The sequence below is a fragment of the Cyprinus carpio genome, chromosome A10 (genome assembly GCF_018340385.1).
Source record: "Cyprinus carpio isolate SPL01 chromosome A10, ASM1834038v1, whole genome shotgun sequence".
Lineage (NCBI taxonomy): Eukaryota > Metazoa > Chordata > Actinopteri > Cypriniformes > Cyprinidae > Cyprinus > Cyprinus carpio.
This window is the reverse complement of record NC_056581.1, coordinates 4,882,393-4,905,209: the sequence shown is the minus strand read 5'-3', so window position 1 is coordinate 4,905,209 and position 22,817 is coordinate 4,882,393. Positions and strand designations below refer to the sequence as shown.

At 36.6% G+C, this 22,817-nt stretch overlaps 2 protein-coding genes across 5 annotated transcripts; both read right to left on the bottom strand.

The window, feature by feature from the left end:
• Nucleotides 1–37: 37 nt before the first annotated feature.
• On the bottom strand, nucleotides 38–17,510 carry LOC109061555 (V-type proton ATPase 116 kDa subunit a2-like). Of its 4 annotated transcripts, none has more exons than XM_042764818.1 (21): nucleotides 17,293–17,509; nucleotides 16,811–16,999; nucleotides 15,054–15,132; nucleotides 14,593–14,690; nucleotides 12,896–13,033; nucleotides 10,871–10,968; nucleotides 10,626–10,752; nucleotides 10,311–10,393; nucleotides 9,077–9,170; nucleotides 8,683–8,895; nucleotides 7,824–7,974; nucleotides 6,231–6,370; nucleotides 5,918–6,075; nucleotides 5,640–5,730; nucleotides 5,394–5,512; nucleotides 4,231–4,441; nucleotides 3,981–4,118; nucleotides 3,417–3,515; nucleotides 3,215–3,332; nucleotides 2,924–3,095; nucleotides 90–1,048 (listed from the first exon to the last, which is right to left on the bottom strand). In XM_042764818.1, the coding sequence occupies exons 2-21, from the start codon at nucleotides 16,919–16,921 to the stop codon at nucleotides 946–948; spliced, it is 2,541 nt and encodes an 846-aa protein (XP_042620752.1). In that variant the 5' UTR covers nucleotides 16,922–16,999; nucleotides 17,293–17,509; the 3' UTR covers nucleotides 90–945. The 4 variants fall into 4 exon arrangements, with proteins under 4 accessions (XP_042620751.1, XP_042620754.1, XP_042620752.1 ...); XM_042764819.1 differs by having other exon boundaries at nucleotides 91–1,048; nucleotides 3,999–4,118; XM_042764817.1 differs by having other exon boundaries at nucleotides 38–1,048; nucleotides 3,215–3,515; nucleotides 3,999–4,118; nucleotides 17,293–17,510.
• Nucleotides 17,511–19,261: 1,751 nt separating this feature from the next.
• On the bottom strand, nucleotides 19,262–22,170 carry LOC109102046 (NF-kappa-B inhibitor-like protein 1). The gene is made up of 4 exons (XM_042764823.1): nucleotides 21,612–22,170; nucleotides 21,422–21,534; nucleotides 21,172–21,277; nucleotides 19,262–20,139 (listed from the first exon to the last, which is right to left on the bottom strand). The coding sequence occupies exons 1-4, from the start codon at nucleotides 21,883–21,885 to the stop codon at nucleotides 19,556–19,558; spliced, it is 1,077 nt and encodes a 358-aa protein (XP_042620757.1). The 5' UTR covers nucleotides 21,886–22,170; the 3' UTR covers nucleotides 19,262–19,555.
• Between the last annotated feature and the right edge of the window lie 647 nt (nucleotides 22,171–22,817).

The following is a 22,817-nucleotide window of genomic DNA, read 5'->3' as shown; positions in this document are numbered from 1 at the left end:
GATGCACTGTGATTGGCAAAGCACATCATACAGGAAAGAAGTTTAATATAGCGAAGTTAAATATGGGTTCGTCGTTAGGATGGATTCGTCCAGAGTGACCTACTTGACAGAATCCTTTATAAAAGAAATGATGTATGAAAGAAATGGTCTTAATTATATCACAATAAGCACAACTCTGCACTATTCGTATAATAATAGATTGTTTATAAGCGACTGAAACACAAATGTAAATTTACAGGAGTGTTGATGAAAAACACACTGCAAACAAAATTGTACACCCGTGAGCATCAGTTCTTAAACCATAAACACGTGTATTGGAAAACCGAAATATTTCTTTTTAAATATGAATAAAGTATTGTCTTAGAATTAATTTTGAACGAAACAATAAAAAACAATGCTACCCTGGAAACCTGCTTTACACGCTAAATGTTGTAAATGATGCTTTAATATCACATTGTAAATTATATTTGTTATTTGGCATTGTTCACTGCACAGTGTAGGATTCCCCACACCATAGTTTACCTGCAAAGGCTTTTCTTTTCTTTCTAAGACCTAGCTAAAGCAAGCAGAAGTACATTTCATTGAAGCATACAAAACTGTTCATTGAAAAATAGTTATGGCACTTTGAAAGTCGATATGACCGCGAATGCTTATGAAGGTGCAGTACCAAATACAAGTTATATCTCTTAAAATAAATATAATAGCAGGACTTTGTTGACAATCCTCAAATGGCAGCACATGATGGAACCACAACTGATAATCCTGCACCTGAAACATCTGATATGGACTGCTGCAGACCGGCTGTCAGGTTAGCGCACTGATTCGGCCGGGAACACATTCTACGGTGCAAGAAGCTTTTCCTAGTCAACAGCTGGGTCGTTGTCCCGTGCCCGGAGGTCAGTGGGTCATGATAAGCTACAGTGTCCTGTTCAAAGTGTTGTGCGGTCAGAGTAACCCATCTTGCTCAAAGACAGAGGGCAGCAGGGAGAAGTCAAAGGGGGCAAATTTGACTCCCGTTCCACTGTAGAATTTGTTCTGAAATTCCACCCTGCAAAACGTTAAAAGGAATCTATAAATAGAAGGTAGAGCAATACAGATTTCTTTATAACATAATATTACAAAATATTTTAAATGTAACTGAAACTATTAATATTAACTTAAAATTAGGGCTGCACAATAATGCTTAAATCATAAATATTTTGCAATAAAATATAATCACGATTATTGTAACTTAATTTTTTTTCCCATTTCATCAGAATTTTTGCACTTTCACATCAAAGATGATGTCAACTCTTACAGATTTAACAGCACAGACGACCGTGTGAAAGAAAAACAAGCTGTATTATACTTTCATTCAAGAAGAACATCTCAGTGGAGATTACTTACATGTTTGCCAGTGTTTTTAGCTCATTACAGCTTTTTCTCTAATGTAGACGGCACATGTAGGCCTGATTGCCAGGTTGAGAAGATTAAGTAAACCACTGTGAAAAAAATGTATCAATGAAGTGTGCCGCACTAGTCCTCAAAGGTGAAGCCATCACGTTTCGATCACCCCCAGGAGGCTGGTCCCATAGACAGTAAAAGAAATGGACACAGCGTCCCCGTTGGATTCAACGGAGACGAGTGAAGTCAATTAGAAGCACGCACTTCCTGAGGGTCGAGCGTACTGCGCAGACTCAAACTGAGCTTGATGACGTAAATGTCACGTGAGCAACCTGTCTGACAATTGTAAGTCTTCTAATCGCTGTGCCAAGAGAAATCTGAATCACCCACCGAATCTTGCAGACGTTGTTGAATAATTTTGTCCCGTGTCTTTTCTGGACCCTCTATGGGCTTCTCCCTTGACTTCATGCCTCCACGTCCCCCCGATAGCCTCATAGACAGTAAAAGATTGCCTGCGAGCTTCTCCTCCTGTCCATACGGTAATTTCTCTACTGTGCGACAGAGAGTCGCAGGTTATGACGCAATCATTAGCCTATTTTTACAAAAACTGCTTCTACGGGGCCATAACGTAAGATACAAGGTAGTGGGGCCTTTTATACATTTTCGTGTTTCTTTAGAAATAATGAATGGACAAATGGAGTCTTTAAACGCCTCAGATGTAAAGTTATTCGCTGTCAAAGTGACGCCAAAATGAATGGGAGTCAATGGGATGCTAACAGTGTTAGTTTTTTAAAATGAGTTTGGTTTATAACTACATAACTAACTAAAACCAAACTTATTTTAAAAACTAACACCCTTACTTACATCAGCGTGATAAAATCGACATCAGATGACAAAAACCATGTTTGAAAACAAAATATTTTAAGTGAAATTTAATTATTAAGTTTGTTTCACATCCCATTATATTACATGGAGAGGGCGGGGTTTATGGCCTATACTGGGACCAGCCTCCTGGGGACGATCGAAACGCCATGGCTTCACTTTTGAGGACTAGTGCGGCACACTTGGGCAGGTCGTGGCTCCACTTCGCTCTCTACTGCGCAGACTCTGGTCCCAAATCAGCGCAATAAGGCCGCGCCCTATTGGGACAATGGCGGCTTCACTTTTCTTCAATGGAAGTGAATGAAGGTGCGTCGTCCATCTTTTTTACAGTCTATGGTATCAATTTAAGGGAAAAGCTCTCGTTGGGGGATTTAAGCTCTTGACATCTGGCAACCGCATCCATTAGCGCTCGTAGACGCTTGTTACCAATGCAAGATAATGCAAAAGCCTATTTAAAATGAAATGTTTTCAGGATAAACATAGCAGGAAAATATTGCAGATAAATCGAGCGAAGCAAAAACTGTGATCAAGATTAAAATATGATTCATCGTGCAGCCCTAATTCCAATTTAATATAAAAAAATTTCTCTGGAGTCTCTTCTAGAAGACTTTTTAAATGAAATCCCATTTCTGATAATTAAACCTGGCTGTGTGCTCACCAGTGAAGACGCAGTGCATGGAGGAAAGCGGACAGGCCCTCCATGACCAGGAGGATGGAGATCGTGAGCAGAGCAAAGACACCGAACACAGGCACAAGGAAAAGCACGCCCAGTCTGGAGCTCATCCTCAGACCCAGACGCATCACCATCGCCCACAGCACCTCTGACAGCTCTGAAACACACACACATAACATATGCATAAACAGTCTAGAAAACAAATTCATATGGCCATGATGTAATGACACGTGTGGCTATTTTGATGCGTTTTTGTGAGTATAACCAGACACTCACGGGCGTGAGCGAGACTCAGGGCCCAGAGACGCAAATAGGAGGCCGTGTTGGAAATGCAGCCCAAGCAGTACTCTATGGTGTGAATTGCTTGATGCAGGAAGACGTCTCCGAAATGAAACTGCCAAAGAACAAACACGCTGTTAGAGCCATTTATACAAGAAAGTCTTAATAGTGACTGAATGTGAGATCGGTCAACTTTAACCTCCTGAGGCCCTCCTGAGTCGCTTAGTCCCTCCTCTTCATCATGGACTACAGACAGTGACAGATCTTCTTCACTCACACGCCGAACTCTCTCGTAGCCCTGCACACAAAGTAATATGTTGTAGCATCTTTGCACCTCTATAACCAGTCCATCACACATCAATACATCAGTATACACTTTGTTACACACATGTGCACATACATCTGAAGACTACTACATCTCACTAAAACATTTTATTAATCTTAGTTAATGTTAATACATTATACATCATTAAACTCATAAATTGTCTCTGTTTATATAATTTAATGGACCTGAGCTTACATTAACAAAGATTAATAAGTACTGTAACAAATATATTGCTCATTGTAAATGTTAGTTAATATATTCACTAATGGGACCTCACCTTACTATAAAGTGTTACCATATTTTAATGTGATCTACAGCCCTAATAATTTATTCTTTATTTTCTGTTGATTTAGTTGATTAGTATGAGCTAGTAGGACTACACAGAGCATGAATGTATCATGCAATTTCATGTGACATCAGATACGAACACATACATACACAAGAACACAGACACACCCTGTGGACCCCCAGGCTCTTCCCGCCATGATGCAGCCAGTAGAGGTACAGAGGTTTCCCGAATAACAGCACTGGCACCGACAGCAGAGCCACCACCACGAGAAACACCTGCAGTGCCATCTGTTACAAGAGGATCAAGACAAACACAGACATCAGGCAGATTGAAGGAAGTGCTCTCACACACACACACACACACACACACACACACACACACACACACACACACACACACCTGTCCAGGGTAAAGTGGTGCAGTGGCACTCTCCTGCATTAGGAACATGTTGATAAAGTGGATGAGAATGCTTGGAGCCAGCTGTGAGTCTCGCACTGTGAACGCCAGCCATTTGTAAAAGATCATGAAGACCAAGTACCCAAAGAGACAAAGTAGAAAGAGCAGCTCAGGAAGAAAGAGAAGATAGATCTTAAACTTCTGTCGGAAGTGCCTATAAATTCATAGAGAGGAAAAGAGCAAAGGCAGAAGTTAGAAAGTTTAAGAGCAAAGAGGACTGAATGCAGAGAGTATCTGAATAATGACGGATGTTTGGGTATGTGTTTCTTACTGTTAATCATGATTAATCTCATGATTTCTGACCAGTCTTTTTAAAGCAGAACGAAAAATTAATAATATGTAAATTCAGCAAATGTTAAAAATTATTGCATTAAACATATTTAATTTATAAACAAATAAGTAAATGACAATTTTATTTATAACATTTTATTTACATTAAATTATCTTTAAACAAATGTATAAATATATATAAATTAAAGTTTGACAGAATACATTGATTACATATTTTTACCCCATTGCTATTATAGTTATAGGATATAAAACCATAAAAAATGAAATAAAATAAATGTTGATGGAAATAATATAAAATGTAAAAAAGTGAAGAAGAAATAAAATATTTTGTATCAGCTAGTTGCCAAGGCAACGTTTCTCATTTTACATCTCAATTTAGTTTAACGTGATGTACTAAAATAACTCAAACTGAAATTATTTTTCAGTTTTTTTTTTTCAGAAATATTTGAAAATAATAAAACTGACAAAAACACAATTTCAATTCACTAAAATTGCAAATAAAATTTAAATGAATGGAAAATATACAAATAAAAACTAATCTGAAATATCAATAGAAACACAACAAACTTTAAAATACAATGAAAAAGAACGGAAAATATAAAAATGAAACTAATTCAAAATATCAATAAAAACTATACTATTAAAAATAAAAAAAAACTATAACAGCATCTCAATAAAACTAAAATAACACTGCCCTGTGGTCCTCGAACCCATTTGAAAACCTTGTGCAAAATCACTTATTTGTGTAATAATTATTAATTGAACCTTTACCATTAGACGCATAACAAGACATAAATAAACCGAAGCTCACTCACAAGTGGTTGAAGACACTGAGCACCACCCCAAAGCTCATGTGGATGACTCCGATGATCACAGACATCTTCATCTTGTAGGAGTTGAGGAAAGTCAGGCGATTCACGGCCATGTTCCAGATCTACAGGTCAATCAAACACGACAAATTAGAGCCCTGAAACCAGTGTCAGTGGCTTATGTATTATTTCAGCATGTGGCTTCCACCCACAGAAGGGTGCTTCATAAATCTTCAGAGAGTGTGTACTCACTGGATCAATGCCCAGTGGATAAGGTCCAGAGAAAACACCGGAAACATTGGGATTCAAGGTGAGTAAAGCATTTGTCTGTAGAGTTTCATTTCTGTGCCAGAGTAAGGAAAGCATGCAATGATTTGTATGATTATTGTACATGGATCCTTAAATGAATTATAAATGGAAATATCAGTTTGGATTATTATTTTTTTTTTTTTTAGTGCCACTCTTCCTGCTGCAAGCTGGTGGCGCTATATGAGTGCTTGGGCCCCTAAAAAGTGTGTTTTGTGTCTTACGTCCACTCCTGCTTGGTGAACATGGCCTTGACACTCCAGGCTGAGCCAAAGATGTTGAGGGATTTGGAGAAGCAGTCATTATAAATGAGTCCAGTGTATATGGAGAATAATCCCATCATCAGTATGATGTACCGACCATCAAAAAAGGTTGTCCAGATCTGAACAGAGACAAACATTTATTTATAAACAACAAGTTGTACTGGCATCGCCTGTATTATTACAACAGCTCAATGCATGTTAGCACGGGTGCTAAACAATAGACAAAAGCTAATTGCAATTACTTTCAATAACGTAATTTAATAACAACTCTGACCTCATTTCCTGGTCGTCTCCGCTTGTGGTCCTTCTCAGTCAACACCATCCACAAAGCAAAGAGCGTCATGACTGAACCATGACCAAGATCTCCAAACATCACCGCAAACAGAAAGGGAAAGGTAATAATGGTATAAGGAGCTGTGAGGGAAGGAAAGAAAAATCATTAACAATCTGAAAATCATTCATATTAAGCAGTACAACCATTTTCAATATTGATAATAATAATGCATCACAGGAATAAATTACATGAAAACATATTCAAATAGAAACTTTTAAATTGTAATAATATTTCACAATATATGTTTTCACTGTATTTTTAAATGGTAGTGTATGGCCAATGGCGAACCATATGGAGCCTGAGAGCCACTGTCAGTTTATGCATTTACTGAAAAGAATGGCAGGAACATTCTTCAAGTTATCTTTTTTTGTGCTCCACAGATGAAAGTCTTACAGTTTTGGAACAATATGTGGGTGAGCAAATGATGGCAGAATTTTCATTTTTGGGTGAACTGTTGTTTTACTTCCCAGTGAAAGCCATGTAGCTTCTCAATTAAGGCCCCGATATACTTCAAAGGAAATCAAAGAACAAACTGATATGAGGTCATTTCGAACAAAATCAGGCAGAAATGAAGTTCGTTTTGAGTTCGAAACAGCTGACCAAAGCTAACTTTCTGGGGGAGTTCGTTTGGCTCCTGAACACCTTTGAGTTTCTATTGTTGTGAAACTCCACCTTCTTTGACGTGCGATTTTTTTTTCCCGGTTCGTTCCTCATTCAACGGAGGTCAGGCAAGAGAACAACATCTCTTATCACTAGCAATATAAATACACTGGAGTGTCGAATAGCTGAGCTGGCACAGATGTATCCGCACCTGTACGATGGCTCGCGGAGAGACTTTAAAGATTCAGAGAAAGCATTAATTACTAGAAAGAAATTGCGAGGAAGCTTGGTGTCGACGACCTGCAGTTATGCAAAAAGTGACGCAGAGAAACATCCAAGACAAGTTTTCCAAAGCCATGAACAGAATGAAAGGAAAGCGTAAAGATATAAGGTAGCAAGTACCAAATAAATGTTACACCATACTGCTGCTGCTGCTGTTCTTTCAAGAAGCGGATTTAAAGGGTGTGCAATAAATGAAATGCCAAACGAACATACAATAATAAACCTTTGCTTTGTGTAAATCATGACACCACATAAAATATAAAAAGGTATAACAATTTATCCAGTTTAATAAAATAAACGAACACTAATAAAATAAAGTAACAAACTGACTCCAATATTTTTTTTCCACATCATGCTAAAGTTTTACAGATATTCTGACCGTTGGTGCCCGTCTCACACCTAGATTGCCTACACTTCATCATTTCATCGTTGTTGTGTTTAGGGGATACGCGTGAGATTCGCGACGCATGTTTACATTAATCTACACCCCGCCTCCAGCAGCGGGGGGTGATGGAAAGTTCAGAAACAGTATACCGTCGCTCAGTCTTTTCAAACTTCTTTTTACCCCCAAACGAAGAACAAAAACGAACTTCATTTGAAGTATACCGGGGCCTTTACGGTTGTATATAATGGTTGGTGTTCTGCACTCACCCGGGCTGGCCTCCCTGTAGTCGCCCACTCCATACGCTTCCACTATACTCTGGAAGCCTGAGGTAAACTTGTTGCTCCTCAAAAGTGTCGGCGGAGTGTCACTGCTTGGGATACGGTTCACGAAGGAAGGGACGGTGGCATCACCTTTTCTCTATTAAAGACAATTAAAGGAATAAATCCAAAAATTTAAATTTGCTCAAAGAATTCACTCACCCTCAGGCCATTTCTTTATTGGAGCAGATTTGAAAAAATGTAGCATTACATCACAGTGGGTTATCTGTGGATAATTGTGATGTATTTATTAGCTGTTTGGACTCTCATTCTGACGGCACCCATTCACTGCAGAGGATCCATTGATGAACAAGTGATATAATATTACATTTCTCCAAATATGTTCTGATGAAGAAAGAAATTCTTCTACAACTTAGATGGCCTGAGGCCAAGTACACTGTCAGCAAAATTTCATTTTTGGGTGGACTATTCTTTTTAAAGATGCTACACTTATTAAGGGGGAAGTCGTGGCTTAGTGGTTAGAGAGTTTAACTCCTAACCCTAAGGTTGTGGGTTTGAGTCTCGGGCCTGCAATACCACGACTGAGGTGCTCTTGAGCAAGGCACCGAACCCCCAACTGCTCCCTGGGTGCCGCAGCATAAATGGCTGCCCACTGCTCTCTGTGTGTGTTCACAGTGTGTGTGTGCACTTTGGATGGGTTCAATGCAGAGCACGAATTCTGAGTATGGGTCACCATATTGGCTGTATGTCATGTCACGTCACTTATCTCAGATTGTGTAATTGTCTAATCATTAAAACATCTGAATTGCTTCTCATATGTCAACAGGTTGAGAAATATTTTACTCACTGAGCCCTCCTCCAGCGCCCGCCTCAGGTTCGCCAGGTCGCTGACTGGACACCACACTTCAGCGATGAGACACTTGTTGGTGACGTCGAAGCTGCAGAGGTTAAGGATGTGATAGATGGCTTTCATCTTCTTCACTTGCAGCACCCATGAGTGCGCTGACTCAGACGCCTTGTGCAAGACCTGCTTCAAGTAATCCTCAGTGCGGTGCAAAACCTAATGCGCAAAGATCACTTCATTAATGCTTTAATTATGAAATAGCAGGATCAAATAATTATGCCAATCCTCCAGTAAATGTGATAACGTCAGCATTATTTTGCAGAGGACAAACCAACAGCATCCAATAATCAAACCCCCAAGGAGACCCTGAAGACAGCCGGGAAAGCAGAAGACGTACGTTTTGTAAGTCATGGATGCGTGTCCTCAAGCTGTCCATCACATCGGCCCTCTCCTCATCTGTTTCAGGGTGGGGGTAGAGATGACAGTGGTAACTGTGAAAATCATAAAGCAAAATCCCATGTGCTGGAGACAGACTTAGGGACAGAACACGTATTCCATCTGCAAAATACTTTCGTTTTTCTAAAATTGCCATAAGATGCCATACAATCGAGAGTCAAGTTAAAAACAGCTACATTTTTGGTTCATTGACAAATTGGGTCAGTGTTCATGAAGCAGAAAAGATCGTGGACATAATTTAAAAACACATGTGCCAAATACTTAGAACCTGGCTTGATATGGTTTTGAAAAACATTTATTATTTGTCAAGAAAAGTTTTTAATTAAATTAAGTGAACTTAAAATTTAATTAAAAGTAAAATACACCTAAAAATGTCAAATATTATTATTTATTTATTCAAAAATAATTCAAAATTTACATTCTGGAGGACTGATATGATAATTTACAACCTGAAATAAAATTACAATTATCTGATATTTAAAAATAAAAATAAAAATCACATAAAAATTATCTGATATTTAAAGAGACTTTTGACCCGTTTTCTTATGCATGTTGTTTGCAAAACATCACTTGTTTTTTAACAGACAAAAGCTTTTGAAATATAAACAAACAAATAAGATTTGTTTTTTTCTTTTTCTAAGAAACAATAATGAAAGATTATGCCAAACAACAGGCATTTTTCTTCATTATAATATCAGGACAGTTGAATCACCATAAAATTTCAGACTCAATGCCACAAAAAAATATAAAAATTAATTTTAATTCAGAAATTTAAAACCTGTTCATCAAAGTGTATTGAATTCACTATATGAGTTTAATTTTAATATAATTTCGAAGAAAATTAATAAATCCTCACAAAGAATAATTTCGACAATGCTTAAATTTTTTTAATTGCATTATTTTTTTAAATAATTACTTAAATTTAACTACTAAATTAAAATTAATTGTTTAATTGACAGGCCTAGCATGTTAAGTATCATGTTAAATATTATATTAATGTCAAGTTAAATATAAATGTGAAAAAAATAGACCCAAAAAGGTGCATTCTTGCATTCAAACTTACATTGTGCCTGATTTATGTGTACAAAGACCGACAACTAACAAATAGTGCAGAAAATATGCACAAACATGAATGTGTCTGAATGAACCCAGTCTACATCAAGGCCTTCACTCACCAGTCACAAATTTTTTGAACCTTCTGTCCAATCTGGTCGCCCCAAAAGGAGATGAGGAATACTACATTCTTACTGATCTCCCCCTGAAGCACATAAAGACGAGACAGAGCCTCCGTTAACACACAGAATCATCACTCTGAATACATTAGCAGACTGTAGCTGCGGCAGACGGGTATGATCTAAAACTGTGAAACAAACACAGAGGCATGTTCACACCATGCAGCATATTCTGTTAAACCAAGCCATTTGAATATAACTACAGCCATTAAAAAGCACTTTGTTGGTGGATCTCATTTACACACAGAGTGTGCATACCCTGTCAAGATCAGCCAGGCTCTCGTCCACTTCTGCGTAGCTGAGGATGGTGTAACCTTTACAGACCCGCCAGAGCATGCGCTCAAACGCCTCCACCTTCACCCGCTGAATCAACCCTGAGATGAACCTGAAACACAAACATCACACGCACGTAAAACACAAGGATGTAGACTGAGACACACTGATCTGTTTATAAGATGTAAGATCTCCGCTGTGTGTAGAGTGAGAGGGTCTTTGTGACTCACCCGAGTTTGGCGCCCAGTCTCTGCATGCTGGTGCAGCCTGTCACTGATTCAGTCTCCAGAGACGGGAACTCCTCATACTGAGGGCCCAGGGCTTCATGCTAAACACACATCCACATTCACAAATCAATTAAGATTTAACAAATATCTGAGAGCTACAGATAGTAGTCATCTCTCTAAAACAGAAGGTTTATTTTAACATTACTTACTAAAATGTGACCCTGGACCACAAAACCACTCTTAAGTGTCAATTTTTCAAAATTATTATGCTTTCCATTGATGTATGGTTTGTTAGGATAGGACAATATTTGGCCAAGATACACCTATTTAAAAATCTGGAATTTGAGGGTACAAAAAATTTTAATAATGAGAAAAAAGTTGTCCAAATGAAGTTCTTAGCAATGCATATTACTAAATAAAAATAAAGTTTTGATATATTTACGTTAGGAAATTTACAAAAATCTTCATGGAACATGATCTTTACTTAATATCCTAATGATTTTTGCCATTAAAAAAAAAATCTACAATTTTGACAAATTACAAATACCCCAGCGACTTAAGACTGCTTTTGTGGTCCAGGGTCACAAATGTGATTAACGAATATACAAGCTAAATCAATTAATCAGCCGAAATTTGGCCATTATTAGTATTAGCTGATAAATGTGTCTGACTGATTTAATAAAAAAAAATAATAATAATAATGATTGTGTTCATTCCAAAATGTAATAATTCAACTTTTATCCAAAGCGACTTACAGTATCAAAAATTGCAAAAGATAATATATATATATTTTTTAAAATGTTAATGTATTTGTACATATCTAAATTAAAATAAGAACAATAAAATGTATAAGAAAAATAAAATAAAATAAAATGAAAAATAAAAATTATTTTTAATTTTACAAATATTTTAAAGATTTAAATTGTATTAGATCGTATTTTATTGCATTTTTCAAATATTACAGAAAATATTGTATAAAATAAATCATTTTAGTTACTTATTAAAAATGTGTTAAAAAATAAAAAAAATAGTGCAACTCACACTTTCAATAAACTGTATTATACATTAATTAAAATAAAATTGCTTATTTACTTTAAATATGTCAGCATTTTTTGTTCAAGTCATTTGTTTTTAAATTGTATTATATTTAGGGCTGTCAAATGTTAATCACGATTAATCACATCCAAAATAAAAGTTTTGTTTACATAATATATGTGTGTATACTGTGTATATTTATTATGTATATATAAATACACACACATGCATGTATATATTTAAGAAGAATATGTTATGTTTATATATTAAATATATTTATATATATAATATGAAATATAAGAATATAATTATATAAATGTATATACATGTAAATATTTTCTAAATATATAATTTATGTGTGTGTATTTATATATACATAATAAATATACCCTGTAAACATACATATATTATGTAAACAAAACTTTTATTTTGGATGTGATTAATCGTGATTAATATTTGACAGCCCTAAATATAATACAATTTAAAAACAAATTTTGTAAAATATAAAAGGAATCATTATTTTACACAATGTGTTAAAATAATAAAGTTCCAAATTTACAATTTAGTTCTATTTTAGAAATTTCTGTTCAGCTCATAGCTTTTAAATTGTACTATATCAAATATTTAAGAAAATACTGTGTCAAATATGTCATTTATAATTATTTATTAAAAGAATTTTGGCAATTTTACATTTCAGATATTTATAAGATATCTGGCATGATAATTTATGTATAATGGAACCGCCACTGATAAGCCCTTACATTTTTACATTAAAGAAAGCTAACTGTGGCAAATAAGACAAATATAGGATTTGATCCAAGCTGCTCTGGTCACAGTAAATTAGGCTTGTATGTTTCTCCATCATAAACATCACAAATGTCATGTGACTCTCAGAGTACCGAAGCTTTGCTGTGTCTGCTCACGATACTCTCACAATGACAGTAGTTTAAGTCACTAAACCTGTCACAGTAATGCTGGTGAATGGAGGCTCACCCTGGAGCGGCTGTGCATGAACGTGCGTGTGATTCTCAGCATGTGTGTGTACTCCGTCAGTTCCAGCTGGTTCCGCTGGAGCTTCTCTTTATTCCTGGCCACCTCGCTGAGCTCCACCTCCAGCCTCTGCAGTTGCTCCTGACAACAGCCATGACCTTCCATCAGTGATGTTAAAATCACACTTACACATTCAATATTTACAAATGCCTTCAAAACGAGACACACACCAGTCAATGAAACTCAGCACATAATTACCAAAAACAATACTTAACACATTAAAAACGCCATGCGGTATCACGAGTACCTTGAAGCACACAGCAGAAAGCCACACAAGCTTTCTCTCCCACACTGTACACAATCAATCACTCTAGCCAACTCAACACGGTCAATTACCAGCACTGGGTCTTGACGCTGAGAACTGGAGCTCTCATGTACAATCAATTACCAGAAACCACAGAGCACATGGCCATTAAGCCAAAAATATACACACTGTAATTGAATAAAACCGCATGGGAGGGAAATTTCTTCTCGTTTAAGGGTCTATAATCTTCAATACCCTTTACACACAAACATCTGTAATACTTGCTGTAATTTTTCAAGGAGCATCACATTAGGGAAACTTACACTCACAATAAAAAGGTGCAAAATGTTGGTTAAATTTGCACCAACAATAAAAATGTATACCTTCAATAGTGTAGCGATGTCTAAATTTAAAGCCAAATTTAACTTTTGAAAACTGATTGGAGAAATGTTTTGCCCTTAAGTGAAATTGCACGGATTCATATTGAAATGATTAGATTTCGTCTATGAAATTTCGTAAAGCAACAGTTAACAGTACTCTGCTGCTCTACATTGACTGTTATTGTTGCAGAAAAGGTCCACTGTCAATTATCAATAATGTAGCGATGTATGAAGCGCAACTCACACAGAAATCTCTTTCAAATCAGGCAGCTTTCTGCTGCTCAACACGGCAAATTCGTGTGAAAAACCTATGAAATCTGTGCAGGGAAATGTTTTGTCCTTGTGCACAATTAACAAATGCATGAATTCTTACTCAAATGACTGTATTTTGTCATGATATTTTGCAGAGCTATGGTAAATGTGAACGCAACTTTACAGAGTCGCATTAACACAATTTCGTTAAAATTTCAATAGTCAGTAGACCTTATGTAGCCTTCCCGGTCTTCTGACATTTATTATGACATCTGCTTTGCACATTACCATGCACAATAACTTTCGTTAACTCTACACTAAGTACATCCACTTCAGCAGCAAATTACTCCTCAACAGTGATGCCATAGCTACCGTAAAAACAGAAGTTCAAAGACAACATTCTGGATCTGGCTGCACACTTGTTTCTCAGATGCATGAGGTTTATAGTGTTGCAATTATGAACTTAAACCCACAGAAAAATCTTTTGAAATTCGTGGATGTTGCCAGTGAAAATCCTCTAAAACACAGTAAATGTAACTTTCTCTATAACACTGAGTGTCTTGAGTGATTTCCAGTGGATGGTGCTCTGAGTGCTTGTTAAGCTGTTTCTAGAAGGTTGCTATGTTATGCTAAAATGATCATATTTAATTTTGCTTAAAGAGAACTCAGAACTGGGACACTGTTTATGTGAGCTAGAAAAAGCCTGTTTGGCACATTGACCTTGTCTACTAAAGCAGCTAATATCAGTACATCTCAGCACCTACCATGATCTCCAAGACATTTTTGGGTGCAGGAGCAGCAGGAGGGATTTCAGCCTCTGGCACTGCAAGATTAGCCTTCCTGATTTCCCTCAGCAGATACCCTACAGGTGATCAAACAATGATATTGAGTTTTAAACACTGATTCAAGAGCACACAGAAACAGTCACGGTTGTATTAGATAAGCATAACAATGCAATCACATCAAATTCAGAACAAAGTCTGTTCTAATGTACAAAAATTGTCTGTTCTGTGCTTTGATCTGTTGATTCTAATGGCCTGTGCAACACACTTTTAAGGCTAAGACAGAAATATATAGCAAAAAAAGATTTTTTTCCCCTTGTTTCATAAAAAATACAGAAAAATAATAGTACCATTAAAGACAGATTTTGAATTTCAAATATCCTCAGCAGGAGAGGATGAGACTTGACCTAAAATCTACAGAGTGTTTAATAAAGCTCTCTTACCCAGAATCCTCTCCATCTCCTCACATCTCTTGATCTCACTGACGAAGCGGCGCTGGAAGGAGCTCACACTGGGGTTGAGCTGGAACAGGTCATCAGATTATGACTTATATGTTTGACACAACAACATATTACAATCTAGAGGCAACAATACAAGGCTTTGACCAATACATTAATCAAATGATATTTGGTCATTGTTGAGATTTCAGCATTGCATAATAATCGGGTCTGCTTGGGTTAATTTCCTCATGTAAAATCCAACATAAAATCATCATAAAACTGGTTTACATGACTCATGCACACTATTTCAAGTCTTCTGAAGTCATATGATAATATTGTCTTCCACTCCAGTGAGCTGTTGACCAACCAGATCCAGATCAGTGAGCTGAACCTGAGAACAGGATCAGATAGATGTGTGAACGAATCATTCAGACCAGTTTTAAACCGCATCAGTCAATTAGTTGAAAAGATCAGACTGGAGAGAATGATTACTTCAGATATTAGACAAGATTAGCTAAGATGTTCACTGCATAATATCTTACATGTTGGAATGTTCCTCACACAAAGCTATCAGAAGATTAATATGTATTTTATTTATTTATTTATTTATTTTTTACATATATTTATCTACAGAGGAAAACAGTTTAGAACAAGGAGATACGTAAATAATAATAATAATAAAAACAAGTTATTAGACAATCAAAATCGAAACTTTAGGTTAATATTCATACAAATGCATAAGAGAAAGTGTATATCTTAGGACCAGTGTTATTTTAGCATTGTTTACTTAATATTTTTATTAGCTTTTATTTTTTATATTATATTTTGCAATTTTAGTATAAGTTTTACTCATTTTGTTATGTGAATTTTCAATATTTAAAATCTTTCTAAATAATTTTGGTTTATATTAATTTCTGTTTTGGTGTAATTTTGTAGTTGGACATAAACTTTTATTATTATTATTATTATTTCAGTGAGTTGTCAGTGCAACATTTCTAATTTTCATTAATGCTTTTCAACTTATATTTTTATTTTATTTTATTTTATTTTATTCTACCTTTACTTAAGTTTATAATGATTTTTAATAGTATTAGTTAACAATAACCTCATTGCTTAGGACCAGTGACTGGTCACCATTATGCATTCGTTTAAAATGTAACTGATAGGCTAAATAAGCTGCATGCATAATAAAAGAATATGCAAAATTTCATTTTTTGAAAAAGAAAAAAAAATCTCAGATTTGTTTTGTCAACTACGATTACTGACCCCAACCTAACAGTAGGTCACACATTATGTGACCAACACATGGCATGAAGTTGTTAATGAGTGTCAAACATCCTCAGGGTGAATAGAAAACATAGGCTTTTAAGCAGACTTGCTCTATTTGTTTGTTTTTAGCAAGCAATTGATCCAGCTCAGTGTTAAGCAGGACATTAACCAGGCTGACATACATCAGCCTCCCTGTGTGACCAGGCCAAAATGTGCACAATTCAACACAGATTTCATTAAATCCGTTTCACACCTATAAGCGACACTTTCCTTGCAGCAAAGCAGCATGGGTTGCCAAGTAATGCCGATAATTTACGGTCAATTTATTCCAATCTGTCTGTTCTGAGAATTCAGACTGTGGCTCAAAATCTACAGAGACAGCATTTTTTGGGGCATCAGGTGCACGCAGCACCGCTGATTCGGAACGCACCAGAAAGGCTGTCTAGGCAGCTCACTAGGATTTGATACACACCCGATGAGTCCAGACTTACATCTCGAAATTCGACCAGCCCCATCTCTCCGAGTTCGCTGATGCAGTCGTACGCGGAGCCGGACTGCAGGAACAGCTGCGCCAAACACATCTCCTCACTCCGAAAGCTCATCTCCTCTCTCCTCTCGGCCACCTGGATCACTCAATCCGCCTCTGGCCTTGCGATTCACTTCAATACAGCACAACCAACCTGGCGCGAGCGTCAAGCGTTCAACACAAAAATTAAATCTCAGTGCATTTCTGATTAAGATAATGGTCGTTAGCGCGCATTCTGAATTACTAAAGACTGTGATGTCTGATTGAGCCGGAATGAGATTAAACTGTGCCGAAGATCATTAACCTGCAAATGCTATTTTTAGCAACCTAGGGAATATTCTTATCATTATCATGCAAATACTACAAATTAAACTGCATGTGTAACATTAATGCAACACAGTGTCTTATCTAGCTGGCTGGACAAAAATAATCGATAGGCGTCTGTACCTTTAATTGCTGTCTTGCCATTGAAACAACAGAAATCATGTAAGAGATTAAAGGCGACTGAAGGGAGGTTGCCAAACAAACAACTAAACGCTATCCAGCCGTAATAACGTACGTATACAACGAAGTCTTGGTGTTTAAATAGATCGCATTATAGAAAGATCACTCCCGTAAAGCGCAAACCCTGCCGGTGTACAGATTGCGCCCATGGGTTGCCAGGTACTATACTAGCAAATCCCCTTCTTATATTTAACACGTTTTAAACTTAGAAAAATATTTGAAAAAAAAAAGAAGCTTAAAGTTTAAAAAATCAAAACATAGCATAAACATATGATATATGTCAGTGTATGATAATGTGCATTTATGATAGACTACCGACGACTTAGCAAAATAGTTCTCTTACAGAACACATTCACTTCACATTTTTTTTCACTTTCTGAAATTGGCTTCCTTGTCCATAGAGTGATTTAAAAATTAAGTAAATAAATATAAAGAAATTAATATAAATTAAATTAATGTATACAAATAAACAAAAATTTATTTTTTACAAATTTCATTGTACATTTGTCAACAGTTCAAGATGTATTTAATATTTTTTTTTTTTTTTTGCTTTAGCCCTTTTAAATAATAAAGGCTTTTCAACTTTTGCATCCTACTGAGTGCCTGGACCTGGATTTTTTTTTCAAAATCTTTTTCAATTTTTTATTTAGTATGTTAAATCACTCCATCTTTCATTAAGTGCGATTATATTTAATACAATTATAATGACTTAATTATGAAATGCCACTATAATTTCAAATAACAAGAACTGTTATTATACAAATCCATAACGAACCCATGGCTTGCAAATATTTTATCTGCTTAAGATCCACTCAGTAATTTTTGTATATGTTGCAGAAATAAAATACATAAAATAAAGGTTTATTTAAAATGATATATGATTGCTATAAAATTGAGTTAGAAAAAATGATGTGACAGATCTAATAACAATAATATATCCTAAATCCTAAATGTCTTCATTGCTAAGAAAACAAGTTTGTCTGGTAAGTGTTTTTCTCCAATCTGGCAACCACATCATCATCATCTAATATATTCTGTGCAATATTCTTCCAGACCAGGGGCAGGCCATCTGCCTGTCCTTTGTGTAAATGCCTGAAAATTAGAAGATTTATAGGGCGAAACAAAGCTTTGTTAACGGTTCTCAAATAATAAACACCAACTCACAGTTAAATATAATGTTTTCAGCAGATACAATCAGATTGTAATGGTCCTGATGTGACAGTGACGTCATATAACCCACTAGCTTCCACCTCACATGGGAGTACATTTATATAGTGCACCATAGATCGACTAACTTTGGTTTCAGTTAAATATTCTTCTCAAAGCAAATGCAGATACTCAGAAAAAGCCAAACTGTCATGAAAAAGAGCATCCAAAAGTAACGTTTCTCTATACTACATGCAGTATGTGCAAAATGCCTGACAGGATTAATGAATGTGGCCCTTAATCACTTAATAAGAATACAAAAAAAATAACAATAGAAATAATATTTTATAAAGGTGCATATGAAGATGATTAATTCACCATGTTTAATTAAAATCTCAGCAGTTATTTAGGTCATAATGATTCAGCTTACAAAACAGCTTGAAAACCCATCATCAAGTGGAGCATGAGAGTATCATGAACGTTAAAATGAATTTCAACCAGGGGTCCATGAAGATGCTCAAAAAAGATACATAAAACTTAAAGTAGAAATAGACACATTAGTAGTAAATATAAATACTAGTAGAAACCATCTGATAATTATTATATGCAATATGTTGATAATACGTAAAAAAGTTAAAACAAAAGGAGAGCAAAACCTCTGATTTATATAGGGCCGACTGCAACTACAGCAAAGAAAATATCAGAGAAGAGAGATTTAAGGTAAATTGAGATATCCCCAAAAAAAACTTCACGTTTTAACAGTCTCGATTTTTAAATTAAACTTTAATAATGTACCAAATAAGTTTACAGTTTCCTTTAAAAAATTGGCATGTACCTGAAATACTAAATAAATAAGTTCATTTCCGATTATCATCAGCTATTGTTGGCACTTTATTTTGTCCCTGTCCCTCTTTTATTTAATAAAGCAACTATGCCATTATGCTGAGAAAGAATGTATTTTTTATTTGATTGTTCAAAGGGTGTTCTAATCACATGCCAGCTGGAAAAGGAAAGTGACTGAAAGTGGTTTAGTGAGGCGCTCAGATCTGTGAAGTCCAGGTCATCGGAGGGTTTGTGCGAGTCTGTTGAGCTCCTGTGAGAGGCCAGTGACGGTGTCGAGGATCTTCTGTCTATCAGACTCCAGCAGACGGCCTCCACAGCGCTGGACAAACTTGTCTGGGTGCCAGAGGGCCTGCTGGCGACGGAGCAGCTTCCGAAAAACAGTCGAATCAAATCGATCCGCACCATGCAACATAACGCCCACCATTTCCTCCAGCGAGCCGCGGGGAGCGGGCCAAGGGATGTCGTCGTATCCCAGCAGTTCTTCAGGCGCTTTGCTCGAGGAGCTGTGAAACGTGGCGGCACAGCGCTCCTCATAGCGCCTCTTCCTCCCCAGCCGCGTCTCCTCCTCCTTACGAGCCGCACGCTGCAGGTACTCCTCATGCTCCCGCTCCAGACTGGCTCTCAGCTCCCTCCGACTCCTCTCATCCTCCTCCGGCTCCTTCCGCCGCTTCGACTTCTTCTGACCCGAAGAACTGGCTTCCCTCTGTTCTTTGGCCCGTTGCTTGGCAAAATACTCCCGTCTGATCTGATCCGCCCAGTCTCCGAAGTCTACCTCGTCTTTATCATCCCATAAAAAGTCATCTGGAGCAAACAGGACATATTCATACAATATACAGTAGCCTCAGCTTTGGACGGTACACCTACAGAGCAGTCCGTTCACTGACACTCACTTTATTGAACTACATAATGATCAATGGCACTCATTTAGGGAAAAAAATAAAATAATTATATATATATATATATATATATATATATATATATATATATATATGTGTGTAATTAATTAAATAGTTAAAAATGTTGCTAATATTTTATACTTTTACTAAAAAATACATTAAAATGCAATTTATACACACATTGACTGTAATAAATGATACAAATTCTGTAATAAATGATATCTCAGATTTTAATATAGATTATTTTATATATAGGATTATATATAATGAGGGCAAAAATATCAGGGAGAAGAAAAAAGCTTCACTTTTAAAAAAAGCTTCAAAATTGTTTATTACTGTTTCTTAGAAAAACAATTATTAAAACTGCTTCACTGCTTATTAATATTTGAAAATCTTCGGTCTACAAAATGTTATGTAGTGCAATGAAAAAAAAAAAAAAAACAGGAAGTATATCATCGAGAGGACCACTTGTAGACCTTTGTGACTTCATTTCAGCAGGATGTAAAATGTCAAGCAGTGTGAATCTGCAGAAACTTAATAACTGTAACAGTAAGTTTGTGTTTAGTTTGAGCAAACTCTTGAGTTTTGAGAAGGTGGGTTGGTTTTAAGCGGGTTTCGTCATCATGGTAACTTACACTATGCCTCCGGAGCAGGTTTAATTCTGAGTTAGGGATCACAAACCAAAGCTGGACCAATCAGCTCTGAGCAAAGTAACATATCTAACTCAATAACCTGAGTTGATAGAGAATGTTAATACTGAGCATTGTGCAACGGCTGGGTTTGTTAACTCAAAACTTACTCTGCAACTATTCAGTGTGTTCATCTCACTTCGTGGCCACTGAATCATCCATGTATGATTTCACAATGGACTATAATGTTTTGAATAACCAGCTATTCCAAAACTATAATAATAATAGTGCAGAATGTTCAAGCTTACCATCATACTGTCCGAATGTCTCAAAAAACTCATCCTGGCATTCTCCCAGCAGCTTCTCTCTCCACTGTTGCTCGGGATCAACACAGGATTCATTTATGACCTTCCCCTGTTTCAGTTAAATTAATATGAAACATATCATGAATTTCAAGATGCATAACTAATCATGACAGCACTACCGGTTTAAAATGTTCCCAATATAACCAAATAATGATTAGTTTAATAGTTTAGAGAGAGTGTATTTTCCCAGCACCTGCTCGGGCTTCATCCACTGGAGCAGGTCATCAGGAGTCACTCCTGCTTTATTAGACATATCCACGGCTTCTGGACAGTTTTTTCGTAATGGCACCACCAGATCATCATAAGCTGAGATGAATAAGGTGATCAGTATTAAAAACAGTTTAATCAGGGGAAGAGTTTGATGATGTTACACGGTCTCGTACCTCTTTTGCCATGTTTGAGGGCTCTTTTTGCGGCCAGGTGTAGCGGCGTGTCTCCATTTCTGTCGGTTTGAAGGGGGTCTGCTCCATGTTTCAGCAGCAGTCTGAGAACTGCATCATCCCCGTGTGAACATGCAATGTGTAGGGGGCTTCTGTGCTTCTTCCCCTGAGTGAAATTCAGCTCCAGATCCTTGTGTTTACGAAGGAACGACTTTAACTTCATCAGGCTCCCCTCTTCCACATAGCGCAGAACTCTTCTCTGTTTTCTTTTCACCATCGGGACTCGTTAGATGACATGCAGATATTAAATTCTAGACTTATGTATACATTTTAATGCCCCATTTGTTCATGAGAAGTACTTTCAATGGTTTAAACACGGACATAAACAGACGCTACACAACACCACTGCAGTACGTCTGCGAAATAATTCCGTATTTGACGCGCAGGTTTGCAGCGGATCTGCAGGTGTCGCTGTTCGCCGACAAATCTCAAATTGTCAGCACTAAAAATAGCTTGAATTAATTTAGTTTAATGCAGTTTGTATCTCCCGAACAACATACTAAATATTTCTGCATTACCTTGAGGCCAGAGTCTCTCTCTGCCATTTACTAGAGCAAAGAGTCTGGTTGTGTTCTCAATGGCACACTTACTTACTGCATACTGCTTAGTGCCTAGTACACAGTGCATACTGCCTACTATTTTCTAAGAATAGTATGTGAAACAGTATACAGTGGAGATCAATATTAGAGAACAACTTACAATTTCCTATTTCAAGGTCCCTGCTTAGTCCTGTTTGAAGTCGTCCTAACAGAAGAAGAAGGGATATTTCATAAATGAATGGTATTCTGAAGCAGAGTGTATAAAATTTAAATGAATTTTTTTTTTTTAAATTTAAATTTAAAAAAAAAAAACTTCAAAATTAGAGAACACTCACAGATACCTCCCAGTTATTGGTGTTAATCTGGCACCTGATGCTGATTTTCTTATTTATATAACAAACAAACCCTATTTAACTGGCAGCATTCCTCCAATTTTCACTGAGATTGTAAGATGGCGGGCCGCTCTAAGGTCACTGAAACCCTGTGACAGGAGGTTGTCCGGATGAAGGCCAAAGGGGTGACACTTTCAGCCATTGCAAAAGAAGTTGGTCGTTACAAATCTGTGATTTCTCGAATATTGCAGGTTTACAATGACACTAAATATATGCAG

Excerpts from the sequence above, each read along its gene's own strand:
- LOC109102046 (XM_042764823.1), bottom strand. The coding sequence starts at position 21,885 with ATGGTGAAAAGAAAACAGAGAAGAGTTCTGCGCTATGTGGAAGAGGGG. Across the intron at positions 21,535-21,611 it reads CCTCAAACATGGCAAAAGAG|CTTATGATGATCTGGTGGTG; the intron begins GTACGAGACCGT and ends TATTCATCTCAG. Across the intron at positions 20,140-21,171 it reads GACATTCGGACAGTATGATG|ATGACTTTTTATGGGATGAT; the intron begins GTAAGCTTGAAC and ends TGTTTGCTCCAG.
- LOC109061555 (XM_042764817.1), bottom strand. The coding sequence starts at position 16,921 with ATGAGCTTTCGGAGTGAGGAGATGTGTTTGGCGCAGCTGTTCCTGCAG. Across the intron at positions 6,076-6,230 it reads GGAGACGACCAGGAAATGAG|ATCTGGACAACCTTTTTTGA; the intron begins GTCAGAGTTGTT and ends GTCTCTGTTCAG. Across the intron at positions 1,049-2,923 it reads CATGCACTGCGTCTTCACTG|GGTGGAATTTCAGAACAAAT; the intron begins GTGAGCACACAG and ends AACGTTTTGCAG.